The sequence below is a fragment of the Thunnus albacares genome, chromosome 6, assembly GCF_914725855.1.
Source record: "Thunnus albacares chromosome 6, fThuAlb1.1, whole genome shotgun sequence".
Taxonomy (NCBI): Eukaryota; Metazoa; Chordata; class Actinopteri; order Scombriformes; family Scombridae; genus Thunnus; species Thunnus albacares.
The window spans coordinates 1,440,178-1,457,147 of NC_058111.1; the positions used below are offsets into that span (position 1 = coordinate 1,440,178).

The following is a 16,970-nucleotide window of genomic DNA, read 5'->3' on the forward strand; positions in this document are numbered from 1 at the left end:
TCATTATAGATGAAACTACTCAGCAGTACATGTGGTTGTTAATGTTAAAACTAACATTGTAGTGTTGCTGTTAATTTCATCATTCACTCAAACTGTTGACAAACTTCAGTATCCGTCCATCCTGAGGAGTCTGAGGGGAGGTCATTATGGTCCTCAGCCCTCTGTGGACCAGTGAAACCAGTGCTGAGGTCTGCTCAGGCTGATTGGTCTCACTGGTTCACAGCTCTGACTGTAATTTGCTTCAAAGGGAATTAGTGGAAACTGTGGTTAATATGAAGCTGCCTCAGGGACAAACATGTTGACATGATGAAATGACCTTTGACCTGAGGGACTTTCCCCGACACCAGCAGCCTCTGAGGGGTTCACATCAACTTCATCTGAGAATAAACTGTGTAGAAGTTTTCATGAGTGTCGCTTTCGATGTTTTGTGATGAATTGAAGGTTAACTGTTCCTAAATCAGCGACATTTTATTATGAAGAGTCGATCAAACCTTCACTGCAGTTTAAACTATTTCATCCTGCAATCAGTTTAAAATTTCAATTTAATTTTAATATTACTTTGTTGATTTCATTATTGTTAATATTACCTTAATTTTGTCTATTTTTATTCTTCTGTGTTGTGTTTTTTTTGGGAGCAAATGCTGAGACACATCCTTTGTATGCTTGCACCGGCTAATAAAACAGATTCTGATTGAAGGGGAGACATCATGTCGGCTGCAGCTCCATCAGCCGTAAACCTCTGAATAATATCAGCAGCAGTGATCACAGGAGCATCAGGCTGTTTGGAGATGCTCTTCTTACCTTTATGTTGACTGTACTTGGCTGTTACCTTTTTTCTAATGTCTTCAGACCTTCTCTAGTTTTCCATGTTCAGTGTGATGCACAAACAGCAGAATGAGTCACTTTCTCAGTTTAAACTGGCTGCTGAGTGATTATAAGGTTGAAAACAGTTGTGATACTAATTAAAACACAATAGTCTGCTTAAAGTATCACTACAGATCAATTATTTCTTACAACTTCTAAAGGGTACCAATAATTTTATCCAGATTATTTTATAATGTCTTTGTAGAATAAACATGAATTCAGTTATTTTCACTTTTTTGTTCTGTTTAACTGCAAACCAAACACAGACACACACTGATAATAAAATATCTTTTAATTTCAACACTGTTCAGGGAGAATAATGCATTATTTTAATAAAATGCAAGGGGATCAATAATTTCAGCCACGTCTGTGTATATATATATATATATATATATATATATATATATATATATATATATATATATATATATATATATATATATATATATATAAATATCCCCTCTCACCCCCCTCCCATGGGGGGTGGTGGTGGTTCTGGGAGTTTGAGGGGTCTGTGCAGTATCTTAGCTGTTCCTATGACTGGACTCTTCTGGACAGAGACCTCAGATGTTGTATCTGGAATCTGCTGGAGTCACTCTCCCAGTTTGTGGGTCACAGCCCCCAGTGCTCCCATTACCACTGGCACCACTGTTGCCTTTACTCCCCCACATCTTTTCTAGCTCCTCTTTCAGCTGTCTCTTGGGATCGCTACGTCTATCACCGCTGCCTTCTTCTTCTGTTCCCATTGGTTCGCCATCACCAGTTTGTCAGTCTGGATCTGGAAGTCCTACAGGATCTTGGCTCGGTCATTCTCAACCACCTCCAGCCCATACTCAGTGCAGATGTTCCTGTACACTATGGTGTATGGCGTTCCATGTACGCTGTTCCTGCCTGCATCTTACACCCTGCTATTATGTGCTGAACTGTCTCAGGAGCATCTTTGCACAGCCTGTGCCTGGGGTCCTGTCTGGTGTGGTAGATCCCCACCTCTATTGATCTTGTACTGAGTGCCTGTTCTTGTGCTGCCATGATCAGTGCTTCTGTGCTGTCCTTCAGTCCAGCCTTTTCCAGCCACTTCTTCTGTCGGTGGTACATGCCGTGTATATATATATATGTATATATATATATGTATATATGTATATATACAGAGCTTGTTTCTCTTTTTAAAGCAGAAAACTCATTATACAATCTACCATATTGTTCATATTGTATTATAGAAATATTCTGTACACTCATGCTGCTGACACCACCCTTAAACCCCTGGACGCGGTCTACCACAGTAGACCACGTGACACTCACCACTGTGACGCATATAAAAAGGTTGGAAGATACAATTGAAGTCACCATCTTCATTTCAACTAAGTTTTCAAGGAAAGGGCTAAAATGTGCAGCCTAAGAAATGAAGTGAGTGAGATAACAGAAGGGGGTGTGAAGCAGTATATAAACTCCAGTGTTGTAGTCGATGGTATTTCACTCTGACACCATCAAAGAGCTGACACACAGATGACACACAGGTTTACATAAACAAAGACGACACAGCTGTGATTTCATCTTAATATTAACGATGCATCGATTGCAATTTGCTTGGATTTTTGGTGATTCTGATTTTCTTTATAAGAATATAAATATATAGGTATTACATATAACAAGCTCACGCTAACGAACTTCCATACCAACGACGACGTGCGTGTGACATGAACCACTGGTAGGATTTCTTGATATCAGCCACTGATATCAGAGATATAGCATATATATATATATACACACACATCTATATATATATATATATATATGTGTACATATATATATGTACATATATATATATGTACACATACACACACACATATATATATGTGTGTGTGTGTGTACATATATATATATGTACACATATATATGTGTGTACATATATATATATGTACACATATATATGTGTACATATATATATATGTACACATATATATGTGTGTACATATATATATGTACACACATATATATATATATATAAAATGAGCTGACTTTTTTTACATAAATACATTAACATTTAAACATTTAGAGTAAAAATTATACAGAATAACTTAAATTGAAAAATTCAAAAATAAAAATCACTAAAATTTAATGTAAAAATTAATGTTAAAATGTATAACATATAGCCCTGTGATAAACATTATTGCAGTTATTTTCGCTAAAACAAGTTTATTTTTAGCTTAAATATAATTTTGTTAATCTTTCAAATTCTTAAATATGACTCGTTGACTCGTATTATCATTATTGTGACAACATCCTGCTTTATGAATATGAATAAGTCACCTGACACATCACGTTATTTGCTTCCTGTGTTTCAGATTGACAGACAGTAACGATTCATAAACATCACGACTCGATCACAAAGAGTTTATTAGAGCTGTCGTCAGTAAGCAGTGAAGCATGGCAATGAGGCTCTTATTCTCAAAGTAACACTGTCAAAGGCTTCAGCATCTGTACAGATGTTGCATAGCAACAGGGCTTCAATGGACTGATTTCAATTTGATGTCAGAGTGGAGAATCAGCTGATCACACAGTTAACGTACGTTCCAGCATTTAGTGAAATCAAAATGTCAGACTGCTCCTTTAAAGAAGAATATTTCCTGTTTCCTGTCTGCGATGTTCAACACTCAGCTGTTATCTGACCTCACTCTGCTTCCTCTCGTCCTTTTTCAGGACTACGTTTCCCAGAATGCCTTTTTGACATTCTCAAAAAGACAAAAGGAAGGAATGAATTTGATGTTTTCAGTCACAAGCGGCTGAATAAAAACAGAAAACTAAACATCCAATCAAGTTCATGACTGTGGCCACACCTCTTTGATAAAACCCCACCCCCCTCTCCTCACCTGTCATCAGGTGACTGACAGGTGAGGAGGAACGAGCTCAGCACTAAAGACTCAGACAGATGCAGCCTTCAGTCTGTTTAAGTGCAACAAAAATGTCAACAGTGTTTCTGACACACACACACACAAACACACACACACACACACACACACCAGCTCCAATGTGGTTTCTGTGTGTGTGTGATGCATTGTGGGATTTGGAGGCATGGCCTGTTGCTCCAGCGGCGCCTCCTACTGTCCTAACTGCAGCTCCTCCAGCTCCTTCAGCAGCTGCTCCTCCTTCTGGATCTTCTCCAGCTGAGAGAACAAACACAACATGCAGAGGATGAAACTATTCTGTCCTGATTAAACACACAACATGTGATTTCAGCCGCTAGGCGTCTCAATCAAAACAATAACAACAACAGACGGAGTGTGATGACGGTGTGAAGCAGCAAGGGATCATGGGAGTTGTTGTCTTTGTTGTTAATTAACCAGCTTCAGTGGGATAGGATTACTCCAGTGTTCATCATTCAGGATGTTTTTACCTGCAGAGGTCTCCTCCTCTCCAGAACAAACAGACCCGGAGATTACAGGTAAAAACACTGAATAAAACTGTTTCACCTAAAAAATCAATATTTCTCCGACGATGTTTGGTGACCACCGGACTTCCTGGAGGGGCTGTTAGCCGAGCTGCTGCTAACGTTTGTCCAGTTTATTTCTCTGATAACTTAAGATCCAGACGTCCAATGACTAAAATCCTTCTTCCGGCTAAAAGATATAGTTAAAAACCACCTAAATTTATCATGAAAATGTGTCTTAAAACTGAATAAAAGTCCATTTATAACAGTTTATGTGGAACAACCACAACGCTGATGTATTATCTTGTATGTGTGTAAGTTACTCTTTGGTAGACGCCATTGTAGCGGACAAACACAGCGCCGCCGTATGCATCTGGTGCGTGTTTACTCTTTGGTAGAGGAGGTATGACGTCATCGACAGGCGACCAAATGAAATACACAACTCAACAACATATATAACAGGTCTAGTTGTTTCTAGACATTTAATGTGGAATAATTATCTGACTCGTCAGAGCAGGAATAACATGACTTCGAGGTCACACATGTGGGAAAACTAAATGTGTTTCAGCCATAATTAATGTTATTATTATTAACTGCAGCTGTTGCCTTCATGCAGTCATTGGTTAGTCCTGCAGTAAGAAACCAGGAGGTGACTTTAGATATGTGCATATTGTATCTGTCCTTGTGTTCACGTTTAGGATTGTGACTGAATGTTTGAGATAACGAGGCGGCTCGTTAACGTATTATTACTTGAATCACAGAGTTTAGATTCACATCACAGCTGATGCGAGCTGTGACAGAAGCCTCAACTTTAACGTTACAGAGACATTTGCATCTTTTCCAGTAAATGACATCATTAACTGCTCATTAACAGCTAATCTGCAGGATCTGAACCACTTAGTCTCACCTGCAGCTGCTGCTGCTGCTTCTCCTGCTTTAACATGTCAAAGTCACAATCACAATTTAGATTTTAAACATTTTCAACATGTTAAAAGAACTGAAGAGGATGATGATGATGTGTCTGACGGTGCGTGAAGTCACCTGGTTTTTCTGCAGGACTTTTCCAGACGCCTGCTGGTCCTTCAGCTCCTCGATGGCCTTCAGTTTCTGAAACAAAGGGATCATTTTTAAAATGATACATTAATAAAAAAGATTTAGATATAATCAGACTCCCTGCAGTCCCGTAAACACGGCAACAAAGGGTTAAAACAGCAGAATGCACGCGTGACGTCCTGCCATAAAAATAATAAATGATTTCATTGAAACTGTTTCTGGACAGAAGAGCAAAGACTTTACATTTACAATTAAAACAAGACAAATCATCACAAATGTTTCTGTAATGATGATGTGAAGCTTTTATTCTGGTTTTGTCTTCAGGTGGAAATCAAGAGACGACATATTTGTACTTTGTTGCCTTAAATAATAATTTATAGTCACATATTTAAGAAAATACAAGAAGTCGTCTCATGTTTTATTTACTTATTGGCTAAAAAAAATCACTTTTAAGACTTTTCTGGCTGTTAGGAACCGTTTTATTCTAGAGGCAGAACTGCAAAAAGGTTTGAAATGAAGGTCGGGTCCAGAAAACTGATGGAATTTGTTTATTTTTTAGTAAATAATTGTCTTTAATGTTTGTGTGTGTGCAGGTTAAGTTATATAAGTTGTTCATTATCTCTGTTATTATTTTGATGAATCTAATAACCTCATTCCTTCTGACAGATCATGTGACCCGTCGCAGTAAAGACGAACCGCTCTTCACCTTCTTTACGTTCTTTATCTTCTTGTCCATCTCCGGGTCGCCGCAGGTCGGCTCTGATTGGCTGTTTCTGACAGGGGCGGGGTTAGATGGAGGTTCAGGTTCAGGCTTCGCCTCCTGCAGAATGAAAGAAATGAGTCACAACATATAAATATCTTTATATTATAATCATTTAAAAAAAAAACGTTTCTATGAAGGCTGAGTCTGTGAGATACTGTCACATGTGACAAGCAGGAAGTAACCTCCTGTCTTATAAATATATTTTAATCCTGACAGCAACAGTTGGGAAGCAGAGAAACAGGTGAGCGCAGCGGTTCACCTGTTTAGCTGCTTTCTTGGCTTCTCGCTTCCTCTGGTTCTTCAGAGCAGTTTTAGAAAGATTCTTCTCTCCTGAAACACCCGGTCGCATGTTCTGTGGCGGCTCCTCCTCGTGCTGACGGACAGAAACACATCGAGTAAATAAGTAAGTAAAACTTTATTTATATAGCACCTTTAACACAGGTTACAAAGTGCTTTACAGTGACGTCGGGACACATTCAGACATCTCACACATACGAACGCAGCGAGCATACAGTCATCACCCAGAGCACACACTTGAATTCATCAAATGTTATGAGGAAGCCGTTCTAAAAAAAAAAAAGAGGTTTTTAGGTGTTTTTTTGAAACAGTCAACAGATTCAGCTGATCTGATGGAAGTGGGGAGATTGTTCCAAAGTCTGGTTGCCAGGGCAACAAAAGCACAGTCGCCTTTGGTTTGTAGTTTGGCGCGTGGTACGGCCAACAGGTTTTGGTTGGAAGACCTACGTGACCGCATGGTAGTAAACGGGCTTAGTAGCTGGGATATATATGCAGGAGCTAAACTGTGTAAAGCTTTATAAGACTTCACTGGCGGCCGATGCAGTGAGGCTAAAACAGTTTTCTACAAGCTGAAGACGTGACAGGTCAGCTCGGCTAAGGCGAGTGAAAAGGGAGTTACAGTAACCGAGGCATGAACGATGTGCTCTAGGTCAGAGGCTGACAGTAATGGTCTGATTTTTGTGATGTTCCTGAGTTAAAAAAAGCAGGATTGAACCATTTTATTGACACAGCGTCATTATTATAAATATCCTGTGTTTTATTCTTCAGGTGAGATAAACCTGTCAGGTATTAACCGTCTCCTCACCAGTTTGGAGCTGGGCGTGGCCGGCAGGTGTCTCAGAGCAGGCGGGCGGTAGGCCTGTGTGGGCGTGGCCTGTGTGCTTCCCAGCTCGCTGGGCGCCGCCTGGTACTTGATGGCCCGCTCAGGGAAGCTGCCGTCGGGGAACGGCTGCCAGCGGACCTCCCATAACTCGGAGCCGGACGCCACGTCCCACTTGTGCAGCACGGAACCGGTGTAGTGCCAGATCTTATAACCGTTGCTGACACGCAGCCGTGGTGAACACGTCGCCGTGACGACGTGCTCGCCATCGGGGCACCAGGAGAAGTGTGTAGCGTCTGGAGCCTGAGGTTTGGACACCTGAGTGGAAAGAGAAGGTTAGACTAACTTGCACCTCGTCCTGCTGGATCTCTGACACAGCTGACCAGTAAAGACGTTCAGGTCCAATCAGGGACCGGAACTCCTTCTCTCATTGTGGTGTATTTTCATTAAAAGTCATTGGTGTGCTTAAAGACAATATTAAGCTATGCAGATTGATTTTATAAGTTTATAAGCAATAAGGGCTAGTGTGATACAATTTGTATTGGTGTAGTTATAATCTCATGATTCATATTTAATCACACTGTACGTATAGAGGCACGATAGAAGAATCATAATCATACACTGGAGAAATTTGAGTGTGTTTGTATTACATGTCACTTTGCTTGGGTCTGCTAAAGTCTCACCTTTCAAACATACTCTCTGGAGATCAAGAAATAAGGGTGTAAAATGACTAGAATAACTTATAAAAAATAAAAGGCCAGAAGACAACTTGGCAATAATGGTGTAAAATGATTCCCAATACTTATATATAAAAATTGGATATAATCAGGTAGAATTGAATATGCCAGTACATATCCTCAAACACCTCAAAACCTGTTTTGAAGAGTTTTGACCAACAACGAGTGACGGAGATAAAAGTAACATAATAATTGGTCAAAAATTAGGGAGGGTGGATGATAAGGTGTGACCTAAGCCGACCCAAGGACATAAAAACAATGAACCCCAAAGAAAAAACCTTTGGAGCGATTTGGTTCTTTGTAAAAGTGCTACTTGCTCCCCTTTTTTGCCGGCATTAAAGAACACTTTGCTGCTTGGACCTCTGACTCCCTTTTTATTTTCAAGAGAGAGTTTTTTGCTCTGGTACCTTTTTCTGCAACAATTTGATACAAAATCATCAAGTCATCATCCAAGTGGAGCAAAGTGACCTGTGGCGTTCCCCAAAGGCTCAACGCACGGGCCTCTTTCATCCAAATGCCTCCATCAGGCCAAACTACGCAAAGCAGTAAAATAAACGATCATTATGCAGATGACACTCAGACTTATCTCTCTCTGTCCTGTAGATTCTCTCTGCAAATGCACTGAACAAATCAATGATTGGATGAGTGGTTTACGACTCAACTGCTGAAAATGTTGAAGTTCTTTAAACTTTGCGTCACAAGAAGAGAGTTTTATACCACGAGGACAGTTGTTTGGCACAGAGAGATTACAAACTGTCCGTCTGACGGATGATCTGACGAGACTCAGAGGGAAGGACGTGTTCTCACACTCAACATGTGCATCAGCATCATTGGGTTCTTTGGTTTTAAAGCCTTTTGGTGCATTTTAAACAAACTCTGATGCTTCAGTTTAGGGTAGAATTTATAAAAGGCCCGCTCCACTCAAAAACATGTTTTTTCTTCTGGTTCCTTCAGTTGGATGTTTGTTCTCTGTGCAGAGTTTGTTTTCATTCATCTACTGAAGGAGGAAAGTTTCTCTGAGCTCATCTGATCTGATTATAAAGTGTGACGAGAAAACTTGAAGCCTCCAGAGCACAAAGACTTTACAGTGAAGCAGGAGACATCTGGTGTCCTGCAGGAAAACATCACATGTTTATAGAGTTTGTAGATTTAATGAGGCAGAAGGAGATTTTAACAAGATAATTTAACTTTTTTTGCGGAAAAACCTTATCAGACACACATTATCATCCAAAGTAGAGTATTTTATACACATCTTAAACATGTCTGGAGGAGACTGTGTTCCTTCAGTGCACAAAGAAGAAAAACATTGGATGTAGTTGTTTAAAGGAGGCAATTATGTGATTTGTTGATCCTTGACTCAGACTGTGAGGACAGTGACTGAGACGTCAGTCTGATGTTCTGATTCAGTACTTTGTTAAATGTGAGTCGTGTGTTCTGGTCGTTTAAAGCTCCTCTCGGATGGTCTTTTTCCTAACGTGCCATCAGATCAGGGGACAAAATCAGTCTGTAGACTAAAAACAGCTCTTGTGTTTGTTTGTGCTACTGTTCTTCACCTGTTTGTACTTCTTCACGTCCCAGACCTCCATCTGGCCCCGCAGGTTCCCGAAGCCGGCCAGGACCAGGATGTGGCCCTGAGGACTGGAAACAGGAAAGACGATACAGAAGACCTTTATCAAACTGGCTACCGATCACTGACATCCAGCAGCTGTCGATTCATGAACGGAAACTCAAACACGTCAGTAAACCTGAGCATCGGGTTCAGTTTCTCACCTGTAGTAGGCGGCGTTTCGCGGTCCAGTCCCAAAGTCGAACACCGGGTCACATTTGAGGTTGAAGATGGTGGCCTTGGCTGGCATGAAGCCGTACACCACACAGAACTCCGTAGAGTTCGGACTCCACGACACGTCGTAGATCGGCCCGTTTTTCACTGTTTCCAACATGAAAACAGAGAAACGTTGAGTCGAGCGGCGAGACGTTTCCTGCCTCACTTACAGTTTGTTCCTCAGAGGTTTTTCTCATTTTGTTCCTCCGTCTTTATTAAAAGCTAAAACACGTTTTTGGAGATATGAGAGTCAACAGTTATTTTGCTGGAATTCAATATTTACTCCTCTTATAAAGTTTTGATGGCTTTTCTTACCCTAATAGTCCAACGATGTTCTGTCTAATATGTTGTTCGTGTTGCAGGTTCAGTTTCCTTCTTGTGATGGGAGTCCAGCCTACAGAGCTCTGATTGGCTACGTTCTTTATTTAATGTAATTCTGTTTAACTTGTCTTGACTCTCTGTATAAACATTTCCTGCACAAGCAAGTTTGTTTACTTTAAATTCATATTTAGCTGATGGTAAAGATGTCTTTGTGTGCATATCACATCTTTAAATCTTTTATAAAATGTATTTTTTTTAATGTACAAACAAATACATAAAGGAGGGATCAATTAGATTCAACCTGGTGCAGTGGAAACACAGGTCTATACTTCTTTTATTTATTATTATTTCTTCTCATTCATTTCAGAATAAAACAGATTTAAAACGCTGTTAAGGATTGTATCTGAGGGGGAAACGGCATCAACACACCGATTCTGTTTGACTGAAATGTGGGTTTGTGAAGAACAAACCTGTTCTGGTCAAACAGACTAAAGTTGTGGAATAGTTTTAATGCCTCTCCTCGTGTCTGATGTATTTCATAATAAACATTAGTGTGTGATATGTATAATAAAGGGTCCTTACGCAGTTGAACCAGAGCTGTCTCTCCGTTAACCGCCAGGTAATGCAGCGTCTGCTCGCCATAATATGAAGCTCCGGTTTTATCGACTTCAGTGCTCGCCGTCACCAACACGGCCGAGGCTGTGAGAGAGGAGGAGGTGATTAATGTTTACGTCTGATGAGATTATAAACGGCTTCGTATCTGGGCTCTCACACCTTTCTTGTTCCACTGCATGGTGACTCTGTCGGCCTTGAAGAAGCTCTTGTTGGCGAGCGCAGCGGTGGGTCCGCCCAGCACCGGGTACTGATACAGACGGACGAATGACGGGGCTCCTTTACTGCCCGGCACGTAGACGGCTACCTGCGGGGGACAAACAGGATGGAGACAGACTTGCTAGAGTAGAAACCGGAGCTCACACACACACACACACTGCTGGTTGAAGGTTTTTGGTTTTTTCTCACCTTGCTGGGCTGACCTCCGGGTGACAACGCAAAGTCTGACACTTTCTGCATGTGAAGCTTGTTGGCGATGGTGTCTGAGGAGAGAAACACACTCAGGACCTCAGATACCTGCTGTCAAACAAGATAACAGCTGATCTGATCAGATCTTAATATTAACGGAGAAGGGGAGGCAACCATCCACAAAGTTCAAGCTGCATTCACATCAATCAGGCGTTGTGGGGAAAATTCCAGTCCTCTCATTGATTTGAATGGGAGTTAGTGTGTTTAAGGGTGCAGGAGTGTGGACCGAATAGGGTGCTGCAAAAAACCTCAGTGGCCCTGCGGGAAGAAGTTGAACCAGAATCAACTTTTGCAGAAACGCAACCCGACGTCTCACTGCGATGGCCAATAACGTGAGCCGGCGATCAGCGGTACAAAGACGTCACTAGGACAAGGGGAGGACATTTCTCTTAACGTTACAAGTATAGTTAAGCTTTGCTGTCGGCTTCCTGACTCATTTTAACAAAGACGAGAGAAAAAGAGAGAGAGAGCGCAGCGGTGGTCGAGCGAGCTAGAGAATGAATGGAGAGAGGGAGCGTAGCGAGAACAAAGCAGTGAACCGGATAAATAAAATATTATTTTCTGATTGTTTCACAGCTGTTACGTTCTAAAGCACAAAATAACACGCCGACATCTCCTCACAACCCTGCAGGAAGGTGGAAGGGAAGTTCTGTATTTCTCTGTTTAGCATCTTCAGGCTAGGCTAACCCATTGTTGCTAACTTTGGAGCTAACCTCCTTCACTTTTCCAGCATTTGGGGAAACAACAGACGTGACTTTTTAGCATTTATTAACTGACACACTGTAGTCTGTGCTGTACATTTACTGCCAGACTGACAACTTACTACTAACCTTTTCCTCTGCTCCGCTCGCATCCACCGTCACCTCTCTGCTCCTCGCTCTTTCCCGCTCGCTACGCAAACATACTCCTTAACGGAGCCGCGCGACCAGTGGTTTCCCAGGCAACGACGCAGAGGTTGACTCACGTACCGGAGCAGCGCTGCACAGACTCCCAAACGCTGTCGGTTATCAAATATTAAAATATATTTTTTTGGCCTGGCGGGGGTTCTCGTTGTGTCATTATGGAGAAACACTGATTCAGTAACCGTTGAGTACAGTTCGACCCAGCAGGCTCCGTTAGGTTGGGCGAGTTCAAAGTTGTGAAAACAACGGGGGTGTTTTGAATACACCCCCGTTGTTTTCACAGGTAATTTGTTAGTCTGTCCCCCCCGCCGCAGGAAATAATGGATTAATCCTGGAAAGCTGTTGATGTAGCACTTTTCTCCTTATGAAAATAACACGGAGATTATTCGACCAATGAGAATTTAGTTGGATGAGAACATATCGACCAACTAATCGACCAGCGGACTACAGCACTAGTGTGAATGCAGCTTTATAAATAACAGCAGAGCTCTCTGAGATGCCGATGGCTTTATGGCAGCAGATTCACCACTAAATGTAATGTAATGCTGCTGTCATCACTTATTTAGATTAATATAATTTATTTAAACAATTTTCACTCAGTCAGCAGCTTAGTTTTATGTAGAATACATGTTAACTAAAGCTCGCTAACAGCTGAGCTAACGCTATTTAGCCTCAATTCAGACTTTAAACTCTTACTGAAGTCGTTCTTCTCAAAGAAGTGCAGCTCATTGTTGACGCTCCTCACAGCGATGTGCTCGTCTTCAGACCAGCTGGGACACCTGCAGCCAATCACAGACAGCTTTACAACAAGCACCTGCAGCCAATCACAGACAGCTTCACAACAAGCACCTGAACACTGAAGCTTTAATTTAAGACTTTTTAAAAGTTTATAGGATTTAGTGGCATCTAGTGTTTGAATGTAACAAACGTTCATTTATATGTAAAAGTTCCACAATACAAGTTTAAAAGCATTTCATAATAATTCAATGTAGGACTTCTATTTCTTTGAGGAAACTGGGTTCAGTGGTTTTTAAGACTTTTAACGTGTGATCTGCTGTGAGCTGAAACTGACCAGCTGTCGACCTTCTTCTGGTACAAAGCTTTGATCAGCCGGCCGCTCGGCAGCTCCCACAGCTGGAGGTTAGCTTCACCCTGAGGACAGTCCTGAGACTCTGACACACACACACACACACACACACACACACACACACACACACACACACACACACACACACACACACACAGATTAACTTCTAGCTCATCTTGATTTTCTAGAATAAAATAAATGTGATTTTAGAATCTCAGGATTTAACTTCAGTTGTCGTCTAATCTCATTTTATCTCAACGTGTTTTCTCGTGTCGTTCTATTTTATTTCGTCTCATATCTGCAAATCTAATCTTTGGAAATGCACTGTGAGAACCCAGATGGTGCACTCAAAACGGCCAAAAAGCTGAGTGTGGAACTATGGACACTTCTCGCCCTCAATGGTCGCCATCTTGGCTACGTAGCGGAAGGGGAGGGACCACTTTTCAAGCTGGAAATGGCGGCTGAGGACGTTGTAACTACGGTGAACATCACCGCATTATATAAATGTGAGTTATACATGTGTTTTTTTAGCACTAAGCACCTCTATACTGTTGTCAGATATAAGCCATCAGTATGTTTTTTGGGTTAATTTAGCAGTCTGTAATGATTTGATAGCGCGAACGATAACGCGAATGCTAACGTTAGCTAATGCTAATTTGCGACCGTCATTTCCGGTAAGTGCACAATAGCTGTGTTTGATTTGAGACGACACTAGCCTGTCCACAGCTCTTGTTTTGTCGTCTCCTCTCCAGCTCATTTTGCAGTTTATCCAGATAATCTCATCTAATATTCTTGTTTCTTCTTTTGTCATCCTAATCAATACTAATCTCGTGTCGCCTGTTTCATTTCACTAAATCTCATCTTGTCTCATCTAATTTTATCTTGTCGTCCCCAATTTATCTCGTACAAATTTGTCTAATCTCATCTTTTCTTGTGTCATTTAGTCTCATTTGATCTCATGTTGACTCCTGTAATTTCATCTAATCTCATCTCGTTTTATCTCGTCATTTTGTGTCGTTGTTACTTATCTCGTCCCATCTAATCTTATTTTTTCTCTTTCATCTTGTGTTTTCTATCTAATCTCGTTTAGTCTCTGGTCTTACTGCTGTAGGGCTGCCAGGTGACCAGAACGCTGCTGAGAGGAGAGAACGCCAGCAGAGCCGTCTTTGGGAGGTCAAGGGTCGTCACGATGGAGCCGTCTGAAGATTTCACCACAGAGACGCTGATGGACGGACAGAGAGGACAGATTTAAACCATAAGAACACTCCGAGTCTGTAAAGGTCAGATTTGATATTTGACAAACACAGAATGTTTGTTTTTGTAATTTTGTTTGAATTGGTCCTTTAATGATTTTGTAATAATTAATTACCTCTGTCCGTTGCACCAACCAAACAGCGTCCCATCTCTGCTGAAGGTGACGCACCTGCTGATCCGAGAGTCCCTGAGACACAGACACACACACACACACACACACACACACACACACACACACACACACACACACACACAGTGTTTCCATCACTTCAGAGGACATTACATTGACTTACATTCATTTCATGGAGACTTACCCTAATCTTAACATAACCATAAACTAACCTTAACTTAACCAAGTCTTCACCCTTAAATTAATGATTTACATTAAGTGAACTTTTGCTTTTTGTCCCCATAAGGGAGGCGAGTCCCCAAAACATCAGGAATACCTGGACCACACACACACACACATACTGATGAATGTGCTTTATGGGGACGTTACTGTGAGGCTGTATGATGATGATGATGATGATGATGTCATCAGGTGTTTTACCTCTGGAAGGCTGAATGCTGTTCACAGCCTGGAGGACCGCAGAGCAGAGACGTACCGTCTGATCCACGTACTGAAACACACACACAGTAAATCTTCTATTTTCTATAATCATCAATCGATCAATAATCTTGGTTTTTTTTTTTACAGATTTATGGCCAAAACACTCAAACTGTTTAATTTAGTAAGAGAGGAAAGCAGCAGATCACACTGGAAAAACTGGAACCAGTTCAGAGATTTTACTGGAGAAGTGATATAAAACACCTCATTATCAAACTGATCAATTAATATTCTGCTTAAATGAGTAATTCATTATTTCAGCATCAATTCAATCAGTGTTAATCACTGCTTCTTTCACTCTCAGCGGGTTTGGATCTTTTTACCAACATGTAATATAACAATAATAACAATACATTTTATTAGTTAAAAAAAAACAACTTTAAATGTAAAACACAACATAACTGCAGAGCACAGCACGTAAGATATTAGATAAACAGAGAGAGAAGCTTAGAGCTCTTATTTGGAATCTGACGGCCAAATTTCATTAAGAAATCTGTTAATTTAAAGTTTCTGTGTTTATCAGCTCAGAAGTTCAGCACATTAAATTATACTGAAAACTGCCTGCGACACCTAAAATGTCACTTTTTAATTCTGCATAAATGTAATTTCTCATTCAACACTTACATCAGTGTTTTTTGAACGTTCATGTTCAGCTCGTCAGTTACTTTAATGATCGTGAAATGTTGACAGCAGGTTTGATCAGTTATTGGAGACACTTGTGGGTTTTATTTATGCCAAATGAACCAAAAATCTATTCTGAATTAAATCTGAAGCTTTTTTTAAAATTCTTATTCTTATTTTAAACCAGTTTGCCAAATTCAATTCAACAGGAAATTACCAGATCTTGAATTGAGTTTGGCACATTGAATCAAAGTCTCTTACAATGACGATGGAGGCCAAACTTCATTGAGAAATCTATGAATTTGAGGTGTCCACGTTCACCGGTTGAGCAGCTCAGCACATATTATTATATTCAAGACAGTTTGTGAAACTACAGGTGTCACTTTGCAGTTCGGCTGATATATTATCTCTCAAACAGCCGTTAACTTGGTGCATTTTAACAGTTTCTGACCGGATCATCAGTTATTCCTACAATGAAGAAGAGTCTCTGATACCGCGTGAACAAGCTTCACAACTTGATTAATTTCACCTGAGAGACACTGATCGGTTTAAATTTATGCCGAAAATCAACAAATAAACTGCTGATTTAAGACAAGTGTGTATTTATTTTTCTTTATGGACGAACATGTGTTTGCTAAAAGCAAATCATCAAAACATCGGAAGATTTAAACGGAATTTGGCGCAAAACTGGAGCCGATCGGACGGGTGAGCGCGGGATTTTTAACCGTCGGTGCTGCAGCTGGTCGGTAACATGTCGGTAACACGTCGGTGTAAATATTTAAACACAGTTCACACAAATCTGAAATTACCCACCTGCTAACAGCGGGATGGGGGGCGCCATGTTTACGTGTGCAGGAAGAAGGAATCCAGTTGGCCGGAAATGCGTCACGGCAGCGGAAGGCGGGGCGTGCAGTGCCACATCAGCACACTCCTTTGATTCACCACGTATTTAAACAAAGACACGTGTTTAATTCGTTAACCAGAAATTACCCGTGTCGTTATATTGTTAATAGGATGTATTATTATCAATAAATAAGATAAAATTTGTTTTTATTAATTTTTCAGGTTGGAGTTGAGTTTTAAAGCTGCGTCAAGCTGCCGGAGAGCAGCGCTGAGGGAGAAGACTTCCGTTTTCAAAGTGTGTGTACAGATCAATAAAGATCACATCTTCATATTAAATATCAAATTAAACCCTGTTGTGGCGATGAATCCTCTAAATATTGATTTGTGTTCTGTGTCCCTTCAATTCCCCAAAACTTCACTCAACAAAACACAACAAAAAACATTGAAGAATAAAAACAGCAGACAGAAAATAAAG

At 40.7% G+C, this 16,970-nt stretch overlaps 1 protein-coding gene across 3 annotated transcripts; it reads right to left on the reverse strand.

The window, feature by feature from the left end:
- Positions 1-3,241: 3,241 nt before the first annotated feature.
- Positions 3,242-16,569, reverse strand: eif2a (eukaryotic translation initiation factor 2A). Of its 3 annotated transcripts, XM_044353858.1 has the most exons (16): positions 16,466-16,569; positions 14,975-15,044; positions 14,540-14,611; positions 14,274-14,392; positions 13,156-13,255; positions 12,780-12,862; positions 11,122-11,195; positions 10,876-11,020; positions 10,684-10,800; positions 9,729-9,885; positions 9,512-9,596; positions 7,207-7,539; positions 6,364-6,477; positions 6,048-6,161; positions 5,330-5,395; positions 3,242-4,025 (listed from the first exon to the last, which is right to left on the reverse strand). In XM_044353858.1, exons 1-16 carry the CDS (start codon positions 16,491-16,493, stop codon positions 3,960-3,962), a joined length of 1,743 nt encoding a protein of 580 aa, XP_044209793.1. In that variant the 5' UTR covers positions 16,494-16,569; the 3' UTR covers positions 3,242-3,959. The 3 variants fall into 3 exon arrangements, with proteins under 3 accessions (XP_044209793.1, XP_044209795.1, XP_044209794.1); XM_044353859.1 differs by lacking the exon at positions 3,242-4,025 and having other exon boundaries at positions 5,334-5,395; positions 5,991-6,161; XM_044353860.1 differs by lacking the exons at positions 12,780-12,862; positions 13,156-13,255; positions 14,274-14,392; ... (1 more) ...; positions 14,975-15,044; positions 16,466-16,569 and adding an exon at positions 12,012-12,047.
- Between the last annotated feature and the right edge of the window lie 401 nt (positions 16,570-16,970).